This window comes from Benincasa hispida, chromosome 6, assembly GCF_027475165.1.
Source record: "Benincasa hispida cultivar pf3 chromosome 6, pf3_genome.v1.1, whole genome shotgun sequence".
NCBI classification, from domain to species: domain Eukaryota; kingdom Viridiplantae; phylum Streptophyta; class Magnoliopsida; order Cucurbitales; family Cucurbitaceae; genus Benincasa; species Benincasa hispida.
The window spans coordinates 37,478,820-37,501,316 of record NC_143483.1 but is presented as its reverse complement, the minus strand read 5'-3'; the positions used below and the strand labels follow the sequence as shown (position 1 = coordinate 37,501,316).

The 22,497-nt window shown below is 34.3% G+C and overlaps 1 protein-coding gene across 1 annotated transcript; it reads right to left on the bottom strand.

Annotated features, from left to right (window-relative positions):
* Positions 1 to 19,161: 19,161 nt before the first annotated feature.
* On the bottom strand, positions 19,162 to 22,269 carry LOC120080074 (Tetratricopeptide repeat (TPR)-like superfamily protein). Its single transcript, XM_039034627.2, has one exon. It carries the CDS (start codon positions 21,958 to 21,960, stop codon positions 19,429 to 19,431), a length of 2,532 nt encoding a protein of 843 aa, XP_038890555.1. The 5' UTR covers positions 21,961 to 22,269; the 3' UTR covers positions 19,162 to 19,428.
* Positions 22,270 to 22,497: the final 228 nt, after the last annotated feature.

Genomic DNA, 22,497 nt, shown 5'->3' with positions numbered 1-22,497 from the left:
AACTATCTAAGGAAAAATTCTCTAACTCTCCGAACTCCTTTTCTGAAGGTTGCCTTCGGTATTTATAGAGCTTCTGGGGTGAAAGACGGCTTCCCTCTTACGATTGCACAGATGGGATGGCTTTAATTCTCTGACTGATGCACCGAATATTTGTCACTGAAAAGCTAAGTGTACTTGTTATCGTTAGCGGCTATCAACTTAATTTGGATTCGACCGTCATCAGCTTTCTATCCCATTGTGATTAATTATGCCTTTCACCCAGTTGCGCCCACCAAGTTGCGCCAGCTTTATTGGGAAATTCTTCTTGAGCAGATGTTTGCGAACACAAATCACCGAAAAGCCTTGTGGTAATGCTGCGCGTGGTTGATTTCTTGTGATCGCTCTTTCCGCCTTGCATCAATGCATAATCTGCATAAAAATATAAAAATCAACTGTTTCTATGCGATGAATGCATGCAACTGCAATGTTATAAACTTAATGCTTTTTAGACGCAATCTAACATATTTTATCAACGCAAACCCTCATTGTTTAATAACTTAGCAATGTAATAACGTGCATTTCTGCTCATTATCATGCAGCCTAAGGGTTTTGAGGAAAATGGGAAAGATGACCTCTACTACCTTCTAAACAAGTCTATCTATGGACTTAAACACCACCTTAGATGTTAATATAGAAGGTTTAATGATTATATAGGGAGTATTGGGTTCCAGAGGAATACTTATGATATATGTACCTATGTGAACTCAACTTCCTACAAGGAAAAGGTATATCTACTTCTCTATGTTGATGACATGCTGCTAGTAGGAAGTTCTAAAGATTATTTAACTCATGTCGAAGATCTTTTAAAGAAGAAGTTTGACGTGAAGGATATGGGTAAGTCAAGAAAGATCCTAGGGATTGAAATCACAAGAGACAAGAATTCTCTACTCCGAGTATCAGTCAAGCTAGCTATTGTGAGAAAATAATTAGAAGATCTAATGTAACACCCTGAATTTTTTTGTTCTAAATGAAATTTCAGTATTTTTCTAAAACTAAAGGGCATTTTTGGAATTTTGAGAAATTTAAGTGTAATTATTGTGATTTGATTGCTAAGAAAGGGATGATTCGTCTTAATTGTTTAATCAAAAGGAAATTGTGGAACTTGGACTTTTATGTCACACAAATTTAATTTGAAATTAATGTCAGAAATTAATTTCATTTTAGGAGGGGGTTCGTTAAATTATTTTTGAATTGAAAATTTTAAGGGAACAAGGGATTTAAAAGTTGAAAGGAAGAGAATAAACTAAGGTAAGATAAGATATAATGAAATAAAATAAAATAAAATATTTTATTTTTTTCCATATTTATTTTTTTCTTTTTTCCCCTTCCTCTTTTTCTTCTCATGCAAAGCAGCCCCCCGGTCCCTTTCTTCTCCTCACCATCCAACATCGACCCAGCCTCCACGCCACTCGCCCTCTTTCACGCTGCTCGTCGCGCCGTTGCTTCCTCCCAGCCACTGAAGTCGACACCGAGTCACAGATCTAAGACGCGCATCCTAGTTGTCTCAATCGCGGATCCAGCAGGTGGCCCTTGTCCTCCGTGTCGAATCCGCCAGAAAAGCCAGATCTGAAGCGTCGCCTCGTCATTCGTGAGCCGACACCGCCCCTCCCTCAGTCGGCTGGATCCAACTCCCACCAGCTGCGCGCCGCTCGATGGCGAACTTCGGTCACCCGCCTCTCTCTCTCTAACCCACGAATTTGTAGCTTGCCATCTCTAGTTGCGAGTCGCTATTGCCTAGGTTGTGCGATTTCATTCCGACACCTTCTCAAGTAGGATGTCGTCGTCGCTCGTCGGGTCTACTAGTTTGGTGAGTTTTGTTGGGAATTTGAGGATTTGTTGTTCAAGTTTTGAATACACAACCAACTATGGGCCTAATTACTGGCTTAATTGTGATTTTAGATTTTAGATACAAAGTTTGGAGGGATTTTAAAGTCTTTTGGGTGCTACCGACAAGATTATGAGTTTCGCCAATTTTGGTAAGTTTTGGGTGAATAGTTGGTTTAGTTCTCCTTTGGATTAAGGGTAATTGTTGAAAATTTAGTTATTAAACTTTGGTTTTGATTTAGGTTCACATTGGACAAATAATTAGAACTTTGGAATTGACTTCGAACCAAGCCACAACTTTGGTAAGTTAAATTGGGGGTGTTTGGATTAATTTGGTTAATTGGATTTAGATCCTAAGGAATAAGTTTAAATCTTTGGATTTATTGTTTTGGGCCAAGGGTGCTCAATTAAAATTTGTAATTTATGTGATAGGGTTTATTCAAATCTTCCAAAGATTTTAAGAAGATTAATTACGTGGATTAAAATTTGTGACGAAATTTTAGATAAGTAATCTTACTATTGGAACTGCCCACAGGCCAGGCATTAGATGTATGCTAGTATGAAAAATTGATATAATGACAGAACAATAGCATGATAAACTGATAGTATAATATAACCGATGTATGTTCTTGTATGAGGATCTGAAAGATTAATTGTGCACATAGGTACTTGAATGCTATCATGAGATGATATTTGATTCCATTAGGTTATATTTTATCTGAGCATATTGAGGCATATATGTATATTGTATAGCCATGATGTTGAGGTGTATATGTATGTTATAGAACCATGTTGTGATACTTGTGATGTTGAGATTGTGATAGTGTCCTCACTGATTAGTTAGATGCCCACTAGATATTGTGTTTCCTTCGGGGTTCACTAGAGGTTGTGTTTCCTTCGGGATTCACCAGAGGTTGTATTTCCTTCGGGATTCATCAGAGGTTGTGTTTCCTTCGGGATTCACTAGAGATGGTGGTTTCCTTCGAGATTCACTAGAAGTGGTGCTTTTCTTCGGGATTCATCAGAGGTTGTGGGTCCTACAGGACTTACTAAAGGTAGTACGCATACTTAACTACAGTAGGATAAAAATTAGTTTTTCATGTATGTATGTGTCCCATGAGGACTAGAGAAGTTTATATGTTCCACCAGAGGTAGGCATCTAGAGGACATGGATGCCTAGCCTGACTCTAGTAGTGGGGTTACTTACTGTGTATTTTATACTCATCATTTCTCATGTTGTCGTTTCAGGTAAAGGTAGAGATGCACCGGCGATTGACAAGCAGAATTCCTGATCGAGCCACTAGGACCAGTTTTATGCTTCCGCTCATGATATTTAAATTTCTTTTCATGTTTTTCAACTTTTAGTTTTGATGTTTGAAACTTACTATTAAGATTTGTTTTCAGACCTATTTATTATCATTTATGATTTATGGGTACCCTATCGTCTGTTTTTAATATTTGAATTTAATGAGGGTCTTTTGAATTTACCTTATTTATTTAGCATTTATTTCACTATAAAAGGCTGTCGTTTTAAGTTCCATGCATACATGTATTTAGTAATGGCCTAACTCGAGTCCTAGGGGGTCGGGTCGTTGCATCTAATCTATCTAATGCCAAACCAGTTACTATCTCTATTGCAAATTATATCAAACTATCTTCAGCTAATTCTCCTACCGGATTAGACATTGAACACCTAACTCAGATGCAATCAGTTTTTTACAGTCAAGCAGTGGGTAGTTTGATGTATCTAATGATCTCTACAAGGTCTGATCCATCTTATTGTGCTAGTCTTGTAAGCAGATATATGTCTACCCCTGGCAAAAAGTATTGGAAGGCCACTAAATGGATACCTAAGCATCTAATTTGGTCCAAAAGTGCTAAGTTAACCTATCATAACACTAAACAAGCAAATATAAAGTTGTATGGTTATGTTAACTTTGACTTTATAAGGGATATGGACAAGAGAAGATCCTTATTAGGCTACCTATTCCTATATGTTTTCTAATTTGCTAAGTTGGAAGGCAAATATGAAGGAACTCTTATCAAAGAGGACCTATGAGTGGAAACAACATCGTTTCAAATTCATTGTGACAGACATACCATATTCACAAACAAACAGATAAGTTATGCATTTAACAACAAATTACGACATACTTTTCAAACTTAAATACAAAGATACAAGAGACATATCTCTTGAAGCACTTTTCTTCTCTTTAAATCTCGCTCTAGGAACAACAACTCTCGTTGTCGCTGTGATCAACAAGTCTACCGTCCACCAAATCTCGCTGTCGCTCACCACCGCGCAGCCTACTACAAGAACAGACAGTAAGGAGGACATCACCACTCAGTAACCTCGATATTCTCTGAGTGAGAATCCAGGAGGTGTGGGCTCTGTTGGACTTGGTAGAGGGGAGGAGGAAACTATGATCGTTTACAACGACTAAGCAAGTGGGAGAGATTTAGTGTCTATCGTGTACACGGGTGTTTGATTGTTTAGCAAAAGGTGCACGATCATTTAGTAAATCGGGGCTGATCGTTTAGACAATTTTTTAGGTAAATCGCTCTCACGCGCGCTCGTTTAGAAAAGGCTATACGATCATTTAGGAAATCTACGCATGTATACGATCGTTTAGTAAAACTTGAGCTATTGTGTATGCTCTCGTTAGCTAAACGATGGACAGTGTACTAATCGTAAGGAGATTATTCGATCTCTTTGCAAAATGAAAACTATTTTCATTTTATTCTTCAGTTAAGAAAACTGAATGTAACCTCCCACTATCTCGTTCGGTTACGGAGAAAAACCACCAATAATTATCTCATAATTGTTTAATTAAAATAAATATAATCATATTATATTTATAACCTATAGTTTTAATATCACATCATATGCAACATATAATTTGTCTATAAGATTAAAATTGAAAAAATAAAAGATTAATTAATAAAATGTTTGTCTATATAAGACCTATGTCTAAAGAAGATTTTGTCCAGGATTGGGGGTATTTAAATTGATTGTAAGAGAACACCCCTACCTAGAAACCGACCTGGGAGGTAAATTAGTCAAATATTTTACATACATGCAATACATGATTAGATTTATTAATATTTTTAATAAATAATAATCATATATTGTTAAAATATTCAATTAAGCGTCATATTGAGCAAATTAACAATGACTTAGTTAATTTAATTAGCCGGATTTACCTAAGTTAACAAGCCCTAGATCCTAAAACACTTAGTGGGAGGAAAAAGATGTATATGATATGTTATTTTTCCACTCACGTTCTCCCTAACAGTTCATACTATGAGATCTATACATGGCCTCAGGATGCCCTGGGTGCAACCTTCCTTAGAATGGTGTTTACATGGGTCAATATCAAGGTGAATGGAGAAAGTGTTTATAGTAAGTGGAAGAATGACGTGTGTCAACACATCCTACGACCTTCTTCATTAGTTCGTATTTTTTTTTCATGCTCTTCCTCGTGGTGCCCTAATTGTTGGAGTTGATGTCCCAAATCTCATATATCTTGTAGTTTGTAAATACAAATCATATATCTAATAAAATAAGAGGTATTTTATTGACGTTTAAACTGCAATAATTCAATCCAATAAACTAATATCCAAGATTATTATATGGAACTTAAACATGTATGTGGAGACATACAGGTGGATCATGTTTAAGTGATAATCTAAATGGTCTATAGTAGATGAATAAGACATTTTATCATACTGACGCTACGAATACAACCTACTTTGTAGATGTTACAATTGTTGTAAAGTGCTACAAATGATCAGATCTTGATCGTTCATGTGGAGACATGAGAGCAGGGATATTCTATACAAAGAGTTTATAAGACCGGATCAAGAAATGAATAATCTATCTATATAACACCGTTACTAGAAGATACTTACATTTCACTAGGATGACCATAGGTGACTTGACCTTAATCCTGAGTGAGTTGTGAACTCCTATTTATGAGGGAAATCCTTTAATTTTCATGGGTGAGAATGGTCTTGTTAGCCAACTCAACAAGCCTACCATTTTGGGGATCTATAATTTAACCCAACTGTAATTATGAGTGATTTGTGAAGAATTGACTCATTGTTGATTTGTTATATCCATAGATATAGAAACATATCTAAGTGCGAAGAGTGCAGTTATCGGTCTTTAATGAAGTGATCGGTAGTTAATGAAGATTAATTAATTTAATTAAAAAGTTTAATTAATTAATCTCACATCATTGGAGCTTCTAATCTGTAGGTTCATAAATTCCCCTTGTTAGCTCACTAAAGGATAGATAAGATGAAGGATTTGAATTGTTCAAGTCAATTGATGGAATAACATATTAATGAGATTAATATGATATGGTTAATTATAAATGTGGTCTATAATTAAGAGAGAAATATTTGAATAAGATTTAAATATTAAATTCTTATAAATTAGATTCATGAAGAATTAATTAATTAATTTTGAGAGGTGAAGGCAAATAAACATGTGATGTTTGTTTATTAATTAATTAACTATATATATTAAATTAGATTTAATATATATGGTTATTGAATTGGTATGTTAATTAATTGAATAGATATTATTTAATTAATTGGGCTTAAAGGTAAATTGGGAAAGACTTTGAGAAGAGGTAAACCTTTCTCCATATAAATATCCCTTTATGGCCAATTTAAAGGATTCATTGTGAAAAACCCTAGCCTCTAATCTAGATTTCCTCTAAAAAATTTTCCTCTCAACCATTTTTTATTATTCTTCCTCCTCCAAGGTTATAGAGACCATTCTTCTACCCTTGGATTCTTAGAGAATAACAAGATTGCACTTGCGATGGTGTCCCCTGTTCGTTGAAGAAACGTTCGTGAGAAGACAGAGAGCAAAACGTGAAGAGTTCGGGATTCAACAAAAGTTTGTTGTTTTATTCCTTTGTTTCTTCTTTTAAAGCATGCTTCCTTTAATGTTATCCATTATTATTTCTATTTTCTTTGCTATTTTGGTTTCCTTAAAAATTGAAAACAAAATGCAAGGCGATCTCAAGTTTCTAGGGGAATTCGATTCCCTTCACTGGGAGATTCCCCTTAGGATGGTGTTTGCATGGAAAGGGACAGAGCAAACTCCAAAAATGTATAAGATTGCTATAGTCATTGTACCAATTTTTTCCTTCCCTAAGGCAAGCTTATTGGGGCGGGTCTATAAGGTTGAAAATGAATTGTTACACTTCTAGAAAAACATTAAAAAAATTAATGATTTCTTCACTAAATCAATGGTAACTAAGTATTATAGAAAAAGAGTTATTCTAGTGTTATAATTAGTTGAAAGTGTTTCACTTCAATTAAGAAACAATTGTACACCCCGATGCGGCATTTATTCTAAATCACTGAAGTATCATTACAAAATTAAATGATATTGGGGTTCATTACAATTTTGCTAAATTTGGTTGGATTAAATAAGTTTTGCGAAAATATCTAACATAAATAATTTGTTTTGTTTCAGCATATTTATAAATATGACTAGTGTTGTTATTTAATTGCTTGGTACCAATAAACTAACCAGTGAAAACTATACTAGTTGGAAAAATACGATAAACATTGTCTTAGTCATCGACGACCTAAAATTTATTCTAATGGAGGATTGTCCTCCAGTCCCTGGACCCACTGCATCACGAAATGTTTGTGATTCTTATGACAAGTGGACCAAGGCAAAAAATAAGGCCCAAGTCTACATTTTGATAAGTTTAACTGAAATCTTGGCAAAAAAAGCATGAGACCATGATCATTGCACACGAGATCATGAAGTCATTACGTGAGATGTTTGGGAAACCATCCACACACCTCAAGCATGACACTCTCAAGTTCATCTTCAATGTCAGGTGAACGAAGGATCATTTTTTAGGGAGCATAACCTTAACATGATGGTCCACTTCAACGTGGCAAAAATGAACAGAGTTTTCATAGATAAGTCCAGCCAAGTAAGCTTTATTCTAGAAACTCTTCTGAAAAGTTTCCTATAGTTTCGCAACAATGCTGTAATGAACAAGATAGAATACAACTTTACACCAGAATACAACTTTGCACCCTTCTCAATGAGCTATAGATTTACGAGTCCTTGATGAAAGTTAAAGAACAACACAAAGGGGGGGGAGGGCAAATGTTGTCAGTTCCTCGAAAAAAATTCTCATAGGGGTTCTACCTCTGGAACTAAGTCTATGTCTTATTTCTCTCTCACAAAGAAATGAAAGAAGAACAGGAAAAGGGAATAAATCTACCATTGCGACTGCTACCCAGAAGGATAAAAAGGTCAAGGTTGCAAAGGGAACTTGTTTTCATTGCAACTAGGATGGACACTAGAAACGGAACTACCTAAAGTATTTGGCTAAGAAGAATAAGGCTAAAGAAGGTAAATATAATTTACTAGTTCTGAAAACTTGTTTAGTGGAAAATGATGATTTAGCCTGGATACTTGATTTAAGGGTCAGTAACCATATTTGTTATTCTTTACAGAGAACTAGTTCCTGGCAGCAGCTGGAGGCTAGAGATATGAGTCTACGAGCTGGGACAGGGCAGGTCGTCTCGGCAGTTGTAGTTGGAAGCTTGAAGTTATTTTTTTAAAAAAGAAATTTATATTGTTAGACAATGTTTACTTTGTTCCTAATTTTAAAAAGAACTTAATTTTTGTATCAAGTTTTTTGAAATATTCTTATAAAATATCATTTGTTTGTGATAAACTGTTTGTTTCGAAAAACAGTATTGAAATTTGTTTGATAATAAACGAAAATAACTTATATGTGCTAAGGTTGTTAGCATCTAAAATGGTCCATAGTGTTAAAATGTTCAACAATGCAACAACACAAAATAAAGGACCAAAAGTTTGTCCATATTTGGCATCTAAGACTGGGTCACATACATCTCAATAGGATTAAGAGATCAATAATTGACTTCTAAAAGAGTTAAAAGAAAATTATTACCTGCTTGTGAATCTTGTCTATAAGAAAAAATGACAAAACGACCTTTTACGGGAAAGGGTTATGAGCCAAAGAGCCCTTAGAGTTTATACGTCAGACCTTTGTGGTCTGATGAATGTTCAAGCAAGAGGACCAGGTAGTGGGTAATGTGGAAAAGATGAATGGATTAAAGCCATGAATTTTGAAATGGAGTCTATGTACTTCAAGTCGATCTGGGATCTTGTAGATCAACCTGATGGGGTAAAACCTATAAGGTGCAAATGGATATACAAGAGAAAGAGAGGTGTAGATGCAAAGGCGCAAACCTGTAAGGCTAGACTGGTGGCAAAAGGGGTATATCGGGGTTGAAGGAGTGGACTATGATGAAACTTTCTCACCTATTGTCATATTGAAGTCTATCTATATTCTCTTATCTATTGTCACATATTATGACTAAGAAATATGGAAAATGAACGGCAAAACTTCCTTTCTAAACAGTAATCTTGATGAGAATACATAAAACAATCAAAATGATTCATTACCCAAGGTCAAGAGCAAAAAGTTTGCCAACTTAATTGGTCCATTTATGGATTGAAGTAAGCATCTCAATCTTGGAATATAAAATTTGATACTACGATCAAGTCTTGTGGCTTTGATCAAAATATTGATGAACTTTGTGGATACAAGAAGATCATTAATATTTCAATAACTTTCTTAGTATTGTATGTAGATGATATCCTACTCATCGGAAATGATGTTGGATTACTAACTAACGTTAAAAAATGGTTGGCTGCTCATTTTCAAATAAAGATTTGGGTGAGGCACAATTTGTTCTAGGGATTCAGATTATTGAGGATTGTAAGAACAAAATGTTGGCCTTGTCTCAGCCATCGTATATCAATAAAATGCTTGTTAGGTATTCGATGTAGAATTCAAAGAAAGTTTTATTACATTTCAAGCATGGAATTAATTTGTCTAAGGAACAACGTCCTCAGACAACTCAAAAGGTTGAGGAGATGAGACGATTCCATATGCATTTGTAATAGATAGCCTTATGTATGCAATGATGTGTACTAGGTCGGACATTTCTATACAGTAGGAATAGTCAGTAGATATCAATCCAATCTAGGATTTGATCACTATATTGCATTTAAGACCATTCTCAAGTATCTTAGAAGAATGGGAGACTATATACTCGTGTATGGTGCTAAGAATTGAATCCTTACAGGATACACTGACTTTAATTTTTAGATTCATACAGATTCTAAAAAATCCACATTAGGATCAATGTTCACTCTTAATGTAGGAGTTATAGTATGAGCATTTTTCAAGCAAGGATGTATTACTGACTCTATACCATGGAGACAGAATATGTAGCTACTTGTGAAGCCCTAAAGAAGCTGTCTAGCTCAGGAAATCTTTGACAGATTTGGAAGTCATTCTAAATATGCCAATGCCCATCACCCTTTATTGTGATAATAGTGGTATCGTGGCAAACTTCAAGGAGTTTCAAAGACACAAACGAGGGAAGCACATCAAGACAAGTATCATCTCATGCGGGTGATTGTGAAGGGGGGGATGTGATCGTCACAAAGATTGCTTCGGAGCAAATGTTGCTGATCCATTTATGAAGACTCTCATGGCTAAAGTATTTAAGGATCACCTGGAAAGTCTGGGTCTATAGGATATGCGTCATCTTTTTTAGGGAAAGTAGAAGTATTGTACAGTATAAAGTATGCCCTAGTTTATTGTATTGTGTACTTAATTATATTTGTATTGTACACCCCACGAACTTTAGAACAAGTGAGAGATTGTTGAGATTAGTGCCCTAAATCTCGTGGGTCTCGTAGTTTATATTTTGTAAACAAAAATTATTTATTTAATAAAATAAAAAGTATTTTTACCCGACATTTAGATCATACTAACTCAATCCAATAAACTAAGATCATGGGTTATTTGATGTAGCTTGAATAGTATGTAGTAGACATACAAATGGATCGTGTTCAAGTAATAACCTAAAAGATCTACAGTAAAATGATAAGGTTGGGTACCTTACTAATAACAATGCAGATACGACCTACTTTGTAAATGTTACTAGAGAGTTGTAAGTGCTACAAACGATTTGATACAAATTGTTCATGTGGAGACATGTAAGTGGGTGTATCATATACAAAAAGTTTGTACAAGATCGGATCAAGAAATGATTAATGTCTCTCTTATAACACCGTTAATTGAAGAGACTAACATTTCATACGATGACCATAGGTAACTCAATTTCAATCCTAAGTGATTTATGGACTCCTATCTATCAGGTCAACCCTTTGATTTGTATGGGTGAGAGTGGCCTGAGTCACCGACTAAATGAATCTTCATTTTGGGTATTTGTCCAAGTAGGGAGTTGGAAACGTAGCTCCACAAGATGAAACTTACTCATTCCCGCTTTCAAGCAAAGTAGATGAATTGCTTTCTTAAATGCTGACTCTGGGTCTTGAACAAGGGGTTCATCCCTCTCATTAGCCTGAAAGGGATTTGTTTATGGTAGAACCATAAACAGGTTGTTTATTAGAAGATCCATGAGACTTAAGGAGAAAGAAGTAATTACAGGGATAAAACAGCAATTTGACCTAGTTGTAATTACGAGAAATTTGTGAAGAATCAACTTGTTGATGACTGGTTATATTCATGGACACAAAAATATATCTACAGTGCAAAGAGTGCAGCTATGAGTCTTTAGTAAAGTGATCCACAGCTAATGAATGTTAATTTAATTAAACTCTTTAATTAAATTAATCTTGAATCATTGAAGCTTCTAATCTATAGGTCCATTAAGTCACATTGCTAGCTCACTAAGAGCAAAACAAGGACCAGTTAATTTTTTTTAATAATTTGGATTGTGCAAGTTATTTAAGGAAATTTTATATTAATATGATTAATATAAAGTATAATGTATATTGATATATTATAGTATATAATTAATTATAAATATAATTTATAATTAAAACTATATAATGAGAGAATAATATTTGAAAAAGATTCAATTATTAGTTCAATATGAATTGAATTCATATTAAAATTATAGAGTAAAATTAATGTGAATGAGATTCATACTAAAACTATAGGTTAAAAGAGATATATACATTTTAATATGATTTAAATGCATAATTGAATAAATAAGTGATGTTTAAAATAAATTAATTAATTGTTAATTAATTTATTATTATTATTATTTTCATTTAATTATATATATATATATATGTATTTAATATATATTTATTAAAATTATTTAAAGAAATAATAATAATTTAAATTTAAAAGAAATTGGAAAATAACTCAGGTACAGTTTGCAAGAGAGTGGAGAGTGGGTGAGGAGATAACTCCCTTCACATAATATTGGTTTTTTTTTTTTTTTTTTTTTTTTTTTTTTTTTTTTTATTGATACAGAATACATTACAGAACTTAATACAATTTTCTTTTTTAAATTAAATTTTCCCTTCTCTCAATTATCTCTCAATTCCATCAATTCTCTCTAAATATTCAAAAGGAACATTTTAGTCTTCGAAATTTAAAAAATAGTTGAAATGGTCCCTGAGATTACTTTGACTGGTTGTTGACTAATGGTAAAATGATATGACAGTTAAAAATATGACTTAACTAGCTGATTTGGCAAAATATATAAATTTAATATTTTATTTTACTGATGTGGCCTCTCTCTCCAATCTCTCTTTTCCATTGTCTCCTTCAACTCAGCAAGCCAGGCACCGTGATCCCTTACATCCACTATGCAAGAAGCTTGGATCTTTGTTTTTATTTTAAAGATAGTACAAAAGATCACAGAGAATTCACAATCACTTACGTATTTACATTCAACGAATGTATTATAAAGCTTTTTCTCTTTGATTAATTTTGTTGATTAGGATCAGTAGAAAGTATCTCTTTCCTTTAAACATGTAATATTAACACATCTTTGTTCTCTTATGAGGTGAATAATTATTTTTTAGCCATTAATTTCAAGTTTTTGAACAAGTTGAAGAAAACCCACATACACGTTTAGATCTCTTTTTAAAGTACCTCTCTCATTCGTCCAAAAGAACAAAGCTGAATGAAGTGGCTTCTCCTTCAGATAGGAAAGAAGAAGGAATGGAAAAGAGAGATGAGAGCTAAAAAAAAAAAAGCACTAATACAGATACAAGACATGAATACGATACGATAGTGACACAATGACACATCATTTTAAAAAAATTAGGACAAGGACACAATAAGGATACATTTATTAAAACATACATTTTTTAAAATATACATCATTTTTAAACAAGAAGGAAATTCATAGCCAATCAATTTATTCATTTCTATAAGTAAAAAATTAGTTTGATGTATTTCACACTCAAACTTTATGATTTTTATCATATATGTGTTGACTTAGTATATGTAAAAAGTGTTTGATGCATGCCTACCAAATGTTGATCCTATCATGACTCTGTACAACTAGTGGTTAACACATCCATTGCATAACAAACTTCCAATATGTGCCCAACAAGTGTCTGTGTGTCCAAGTGTCCAACACGAATGCACTAGCAAAACTAAAGTGTACGACACGCAGCAAGAACTGATATGATGGTGTCAGGTTTGCTGGGTTGAAAGAAGAGAGATGGGAAAGAGAGACCACACCAGTCAAACAAAAATATAAAATTAATACATTTTTGCCAAATCAGCTGCCACATTATTTTACTATTAGTCAACAAATGGTCAAAGTAACATCAAGAACCATTAAGAACTATTTCTCAAACTTTAGAGACTAAAATATTCACTTTGAAACTTTAGGGACCAAATCGATAACTTTAAACCTTCGGGACTAAAAGTATATTTTAACCTACTTTAAAATAAAATGATTACGTTATTGAAAATAAAAAAATTAAGATAAATTAAAACTATTAAAGGGAGTAATATAATCCACCAACTAAAGAAAACATGTAATTCTACTTGGTTTGTGCAAGGCCTAATAAAACCCCTTTTACTCTCAAAACATACTAAAAAATGTCTAGCTAGTCTTACTTTGGCTTTCAAAACTATCTAAAAAATTTCTAAAAAGTGTCTAGGTGACACTTTGAAACATAAAAAGTTCCTAAAAGTGTATAAATGTCACTTTGAATATGAAAACCACATAAAAGATTCCTAGAATCTCGAAACAAACTAAAAAGTGTCCACGTCTCACTTTGGCCCTCAAAACCACCTAAAATGCTCCTAAAAGGTAGTTAAGTCATACTTTGTCTATGAAAACCATGTCAAAAGTTTTGAAGGGTCTAAGTGACACTCTAATTCTCCAAACAAACAAAAAAGTGTCTAAGCCTCACTTTGACCCTCAAAACGACCTAAAATGTTTCTAAAATGTAGCTAAGTCACACTTTGACAATGAAAACCATATTAAAAAAGTTCCAAAAAAGTGTCTAAGTGATACTTTCACTTTCCAAACAAACTAAAAAGTGACCAACTATCACTTTGGCACCTAATAAGTTCCATAAAACTGACTAAGTTTCGTTTTGAGATTCGAAATCCATAAAATTTTTCAAATAAGTGTCTAAGTCACACTGACTTTGAAAACAACGTAAAAGTTTTTAAAAAGTGTCTAAGCGACACTTTCACTCCCAAAACAAACCAAAAAGTGTTTGTCTCCCTTTATCCCTCAAAACCACCTAAAATGCTCTTAAAAGGTGCCTAAGTCACACTTTGTCTATGAATACCATGTAAAATACCCATAAGTAATATCTAAGGGGCACTTTTAATCTTGAAACAAACTAAAAAGTGCTTAAGGCCTCACTTTGACACTCAAGTAAAAAAATAATGAACCACAAACAACTTAACAATAACACCTAAAAGAACAAACTCAACAAGTATATATTTTGAACAAGCAAGAAGCAACATAAACAATAACTTATCAACCCAAGTAACTAAGGTTGTCAAAAGGAGACTAATATAACAACTCTTTAATTACATTTTAACATGATTTATCAAACACAAACAACTAAATAATTTATCAATACAACTGATCTATGACTACCATAATTGTAAGATAGTCATAACATTTCAATACTTAATCTAATCCAACACTTTAAAACTAGAATTTAAGAAAGAACGTCTTATAAATATTGCATTTTACTCTATGAAACCTTATATTAGAGACCATCGAGACATAAATCTATAAAGTACAATATATAAGCACATGAGAATAAAGAAAAAAAAGTGTTCATTAATAATCGACAATTTTACCATAGATATATTGTCTTTACTTGTCAACCTTCTTAAAATTTCTTTGCACTATGACGAGCGAGCTCATATATATATAACTTCAATCTCACTAACGCTTTACCTTCTTCCTTCTACTATTATAACCAAAGTCATAGTGTGAGAAATATTTATTAAAATTAAGAAGAACGAAGTACATACTTTTTCTGCTTATGGTGGAAAGTCTTGAACCAAATGACAAAGCAAAAAAATGACATTGTAGATCGATTCCTTTGCCATTCTTTTTATTTTTACAATATGTGACTTAAAGGCCCACAAAACTGGAACCAACAAACATAAACTCATCTCAAAGAGCTAAACATATATATATAGATCGACAATTAACAACTGCACATACACTAGTTCATAAAAAGATTTATTGCAACTAAAAGAGGTCTTAGTGATACTTTCAATCTAGAACAAATTAAAAAGAGACCAAATCTCATAAAATCACTTAAAATGTTCCTAAAGAATATCTAAATGATAGTTTGACTAAAAAAGTGTCCAAAGTGACATTTTCACTATCAAAACAAACTAAAAAATGCCTACGCTAATGACACTTTTACACTCAAAATAAATTATAAAGTGCTAACATTTAAAACATCCCAAACAATTTCAATACTCAAAAGGTACAAAACATACTTTCAACCACAATAGTCAAATCTATATTTTGGTAGGAATGTGGAATTTACTTAACCTAGATCAAAACCCACAGTATTGAATCTGCCCAACCTATAGATATGAAAGCAACATGAGTGAGAGAAAACAGCATTTGAACTAAAAACTATGTGATTTCCACAAGCTTTTGACCTAAAAGAGTTTATGTTTGAGAGTAATTTCTTTTACCTCCCACTGTGAGGGGACAAGCAACACCCACGGTCTCTAGAGTGCACATACCCTATTAGGTTCCGACAACCATCTTCATAGGCTCTGACAACCACTTTTGACTACAAATTCTGATGAAAATCACCTTCGATGATCAGCTTTGAGCGAGCAACTCCAATGACCAACTCGAGGCTTCAACAACCACCTTCAATGACAAACTCCGACAACCAACTCTAATACAATCTTCATGCAACTAACTTCGGACTCCGATAGTCACCTCCAACTACAATCTCCAACGAAAATCATATTCGATGATCAACTTCGATGACCACTTTCGCTCGACCAACTCCGGAATTCGAAAACCATCTCTGATAATAAACTTCGACAACCAACTCCAATACACCTTCATGTGATCAACTTTAGGCTCCGACAACCACCTCTGACTACAAACTCCAACAAAAATCATCTTCGATAATCAACTTCGACAATCACTTCCGACTACTATAAGACTGATGACCGTTAAAGTATATTGTAGGGTTGTTGATTATATTTTATCTACATTAAGTGCAATATTTATATGTAATGAAATCACATATTAAACGAGCGTTAGGAATATTTAGACGAAAAGTATGTATGTAGTTCAAAAGTATGAACAAAAAAAACCGTAAAATGAAAAAAAAAAAATTCCTTGAACATTTTCCAGCAAAAATTAGTGAAAAATAGAAATTTGTTCTTTGATGATCCTCCAAATTTTGAAGAAATGAAAGTGAAACTATTGAAGAAATGTGGTGACATTCTATTGGTTATTACGATGATGGGAGAGATTTAATTAAAAAAATTCATGATATAGTAAAAATATAAAGCAATAATAGGAAGAAGAAAAAAAAGATGATGATAATGAAATTCATCGTGAAAAAATAGCTCGAATCAAAACTTTTGATTTCGCTTTAGTTTCTCGTTTTATTTAACCATATTTTTACAAGAAATGTAATGGATTAATTGTTGTTCATAGCCTAAAAAAGAAAGAAAGAAAAGTATTAAAAATTAAAAGAAAAAAATTGTAATCCATATTTTATTCAAACAAAGATAGATCGAATTATCAAACAAAAAAATTTCAAAACAAAAATAATGATCATAAAAGCATATTATTTAGAATTTAAAAAACTGCATCAGAAATCCAGAAATATGAACTCAACTCTGCATCCTAAATACAGACATATGAACTCAAACCAAATAACTCTTACCCCAAAACACACACATATGAACTCCAAACATCTTATCTCAACTCAGCGTCCTAAATAGCCCCTTATTAAGTGTCATAGATTTATGACGTTGTAAAACGGTCATAAAACACTCTAGTTCAGAAATTTGCGTTTTTTTCCGGCCAAAAACACATGTTTTGTTTATATTTGTGACACTTTTTTCTCTTTCTACTATCAATTTGGCTATACCTTGTGCATGGAAACTCAAACTCAAATTTGTTGTAGTGTGTTTTAAGCCGAATACTTCCATTCTTGAAGCTTGGCTGCCAACACACCACTTCCCAAATAATTCTGCACTCTCTGTTTGTGGTGTGGAGCTTGCTAAATAAAGCCATAACTTCATCCTAACCTATGAAAACTTGCTAAATTGTCATGTCACTAAGTCAAACCAACTTCATTTTTTCTTTTTGTCCAGAATGATTATCTTCTCCCTGTCCTCAACCAAGAACCTAGCCAAGAAGTATTCATAAAGTTGGTCAACCCCATGCTCCTTGAAACTCAATTACCAATCATTGAAGACTCCAGTTCATGCATTTTATTCAAATCATTTTAGAATCAAGCATTAAAGTTACATCAAAACTTTGCAACTCTTTCGCCTTTGCCTAGATTTGGTGTTTTGCCCCTTTTTATATCCTTCATTCTATAAATACTGAAGATCCCAAACTGAGCATGAAGATTACAGTCCATCCTTTAGAGGACAATATACACACTAGATCTCCAAAATACCTAAAATATAGCATCTGGGAATCATAAGAATCCTAAGAATTCGTCTTTTACAGCCTCAAAAGCAGTCAAAATACCTTCCCCACATTGCACCACAAGCACAATTACAACAATAAGCCTGATCCTTCATTCCAAGAATACTGTCATAGTACAAAATCCTGTGGTTGGTGCATCCTAATACCTCAAAGGCAACCCACATCTTCTAAATTTTAGTGATACGAATAGAAAAATTTTTGCATCAAAAGATTTCTATGATATGCTTCTCACTATCCATGCAAACCATTTGACATTCCTAGGAATTTGGCCATATAATTGAGGGTAGAAAGTAGTGATTACAAGATAGGAAAAAACATTTAGAAAAGCACCAATATTCAACATCCTCCGTCAAGTCAAGAGGGAAAAGGGAAACCTAGACGGGATTTCTTAGCTGAAATGAGAATAATAGAATATAAGAACAGAAAGGTCATTCTTCGATGCAACTTGATAGAAATTGCAAAATGGATGTTCCGGCACGGGATGATTTCTTAAGAAACTTGCACTAATTCCATCAATCCCTTTCAGTGTCAATCACTACATGGTAAGGGAACAAAATATCCATCATTGTCAGAAAGCCTTTTATTTATGATAGTTCTGCTCTACTTGTAAAGGAGTGTTCATTTACATAGGCACAAGATTACTCATGTAACCTATCCTCTATCCCCATTCTTTGAAGATTCATCTCATGTTTAGAAAAGAAACCATTCATGAAAACTTGTATGAGTAGAATTCTTAAAACTCCAACTGATTATAAAAACTCACAGTGAAACTAAATTGTCACAAGAAATGAAATGCAAAGATGTAGAAAGTTACATAAATGTCGATCATACCTTCCAGAGAACACACTACGATTTCCAGTAACCTGTCCATCAGCTATAAACTCAGACTAAAAACTTGCATTCATCTAATCCAACATTAAGCTAACTGACCAATTTAAACTAAGATGACCAATTATAGAAAACCATATTCCTTTCTACTTGTTAGTGCATTAAAGTTAAACACATTTCAAGTCCTGATTTTATGGCTCTCGCAAGGTTTTCCTGTCCCAATACTTTTACTTGGAAATGAAGTTGAACGAGTTTATTTAGTCTTAATTTTTCAAACAAAAATTCCTAGATCACACACCATCTTTTACCATTAAAGATTGCATTCTTTAAATTAAACGAACTAAATTACTTCCCTTGAAAAAGAAAAAAGAGAGAGACGGGGAGAGAGAGATCAAAACAAGAATATAGGGACAATATGTTTATTTAGATACTCCATGTAAATACTTATATACCAGCAGATGTTCATTGCTAAGTGATAACTTTGAAACTGAGACTGCTGCAAAACTTGATGAAGATGAATTCATAATCACTCATATATTCCTACCAGAAACATCAAGTGACTAACCAGAAAAGAATTACAGATGAGCTGCTAAGGTGCTTGATGTTTTGTAATGGTTATTATATATCTCTATAAATGAACAAAGAAATTACAAGCAGGAATACCTAGAGAGATCAAGAATTCATCAAGTCCCTTACATGGGAAGCAAGTCTTTGCGTGGAATGGTTATCGAATGAATCGTCGATGTTCTTTATCCCAAACACAAAATCCATAGCCTCTTGATATTTTCTTGCTTTACAATAACCATCCACTATGATCTTGTAAGTAAGTTCATTGGGTTTGCAATTATTCTGAATCATGTAGCTTATGACTTCATCTACCTCTGCGAACATTCTGCGTCCTGCATACCCCGAGACAAAAGTGTTGTAAGTGAATATACAAGGACGAATCCCTCGAGCTGTCATCTCTGACATAATTCTTATTGCTTCTTGCATGAGCCCTTGTCTGCAGAAGCCTTTAATTATGGTGTTATATGACACAAGATCGGGGTTTTCACCAGATTTTATAAGTCCCCTGAGGATCTCTTCTGCTTTCCAGCATTCTCCTCTTCTGGCATACATATTCATTAAGCTATTGTAGGTGACCAGATCTGGCTGCAGTCCACCTTCACGAATCAAGTGCAACATCTCGTGGGCCCTTTCATACATGTTATTTTTAGCAAAAATTGATAGCATAGAGTTGAATATAACCATATCAGGCTTGTATCCATTCTTCAACAACTCCTCAAATGCCCTTTCCATTCCTCTAACTGCTCTGCACTTGAAGTTTGCAAGAATGAGGGTTCTCAAGAGAACCCAACTGGGGAAGATCTGACCATCATAAATGTCTTTCTCGATCCTCTCTAATCCTCTCACATTCCCCCCTTTTGCATAGCAATGGAGCATCAATGAGAATGAGGTTTCATTAGGTTTGAATCCCTTGTTTCTCATATCCAGTAAGACAGATTCTGCTGCTTTCCAATCCCCTCGCCGAGCCAAAGCATTCAGAAGCGCATTATAAGTTGTAGCACACGGTGTAAATCCAGCTTTAATCATCTCATCATACATCTTCGCTGCATCAAGCTCTGACCCACAACGGCCATATGCACTAATCAAAGTGTTAAATGTGTCTCTACCTGGTTCAAAACCACAATTTTTCATCTCCCTAAAAACATGGTTCACAAACTTGTGCTTCCCCTTATCCCCACACATGGCAAGCATAGTGTTCCATGTTATTCTGTTTGGAGGACAACCATTTATTCTCATATCACTAAGTATCTTTATCATTTCCTCTGACCGCGACTTCTTTCCCAACAGAGCAAGAATGGAATTATATGTGCACACATTAGGAACACATCCTGATTTCTTCATTTGGTTAAATAATTGTAATGCCTTCACCTCCTTCCCTGCCCTACCGTAGGCATTTATGACAGTAGTATAAGTCACAGCATTTGGCATCACACCTTTGCATGTCATTGTGTCAATTACAGCAGCTCCTTCCTCGTAGAATCCTGCCCGAACGTAAGCTGCTACAAGCTCATTGTAAGTAACAGAGTCTGGGATGCAATTATTGTCCTCCATTTCTTTCAAGATGTTTAAGGCCTCTGAGTAAATCCCAGCTTTTCCAAACACTTGAAGTAAAGCATTGTAAGTGACAGTTCCTGGCTCATAACCATTGGACTTCAACTCAACAAAAAATTCTTTAGCTTCATTTATTAAGCCCTCTCTTCCACACGCAGATATCACAGTACTACAAGTGAACTCATCAAATTGCAAACCTTCACTCTTCATTTGATCCAACAAGCCTAAAATTTTATCCCAAGAACGACCCATTTTCCCATAGACATCAAGCATGACATTGTAAGTAACCAAACTTGGAGAAAGGCCATTGTCCTTCATTCTCTCAAACATGGCAATGGCTTGCTTATACTTGCCACTGCGAGAATAAGCATGAAGAATGGTGGTGCAAGCACGAACATCAAGCGAGTATTTGTCAATGGGAATTTCATCGAACAGTTTAAGTGCAATTGAATATTTTGATTCTCTTCCAAGAATCCTTATCATGAGTTCAACAGCTTTACTATCTAGTTTCACATCTCCAGAGACAGAGTTCGACACAACCCATTCAAACAACAAAATAGCTCTCTCGCTACTACCGGAAACGTCTAGCGCTTTCAGGAGACTAACCAAATCAACTTCAAGCAACTCAAACTTGACAGAATCAAAGAAAGCATTCAAGCTATCAAAAGGCTGTTCAGCGATGGAATTAAGCAAGCTCATACTCTTTTTGGAGAGAAATTGAAGAGGCCCATCTCGAATCTCCTCGACATTGTTCTCAAATTGCGGAGCTGAATTCAAGATGGGTTTCTTCAACTGAGCCCCTTCTCTCCGTGTCTTAGTTGAATCCACTGAAATTTGAAGAGAAGGAAAATGGGCAACATTTTTTTGCGCAACATTTACAGGTTTGAGCTTATGGGCAGTGTCATTGGGAGACAGAGACAATTGAAGAAGATGCTGAAGAAGGGTATCGATCGGAAATGAGGAAGAGGGCGGCGATGGAGGAGGAGGAGGAGGAAAAGTCGTTGAATTGAACTTCAATGTTTGATTTGGTTGAATGGGTCTACTCACTGGAAGTGGGCATCTGTTAGGGAAGAGAGCGCCTTCCATTTTTACACTGGATATGGAGCTTAAGGTTGGAGCTTCTTAGTTATATAACAATGGCGGAACTGAGCTCGATTATTGACGGAGGGGAAGGATAAGGAAACCAATTCAACAGAGTGAAAGGCTTAGCCGATGCATTGGGCTTATAGAGAGGAGGAGGCTAAGGGAAGAAGGAACGGTTGGTCTTTATTTGGAGAAGATGGCATATAGCCATTTGAAGGGAAGCACGACATTTCAAGCCACATAACATTTGGTTTTCTTTTTTTTTTTCTTTTTTTTTTACTTTGAAAAACTTTTTAGATAAAGTGATAAATGAACCATAGTCTGATCGACATGAAAAGATTTCAGCTTTCAATCTTCAAAACTCAAAAGAAAAAAGATAGGTTTCTATACTATTATAAATGTCACAAAATAGGTATAATTTAGATGTCAATTTTCAGTGTCCAAAAAAACGTGTGTCTCACGATTACATAATATTACGGAAAAAAATTTAGTCCTATGATAGTATGGACTCTTCCATATCTCTCCCTCTCCATGAGTAAC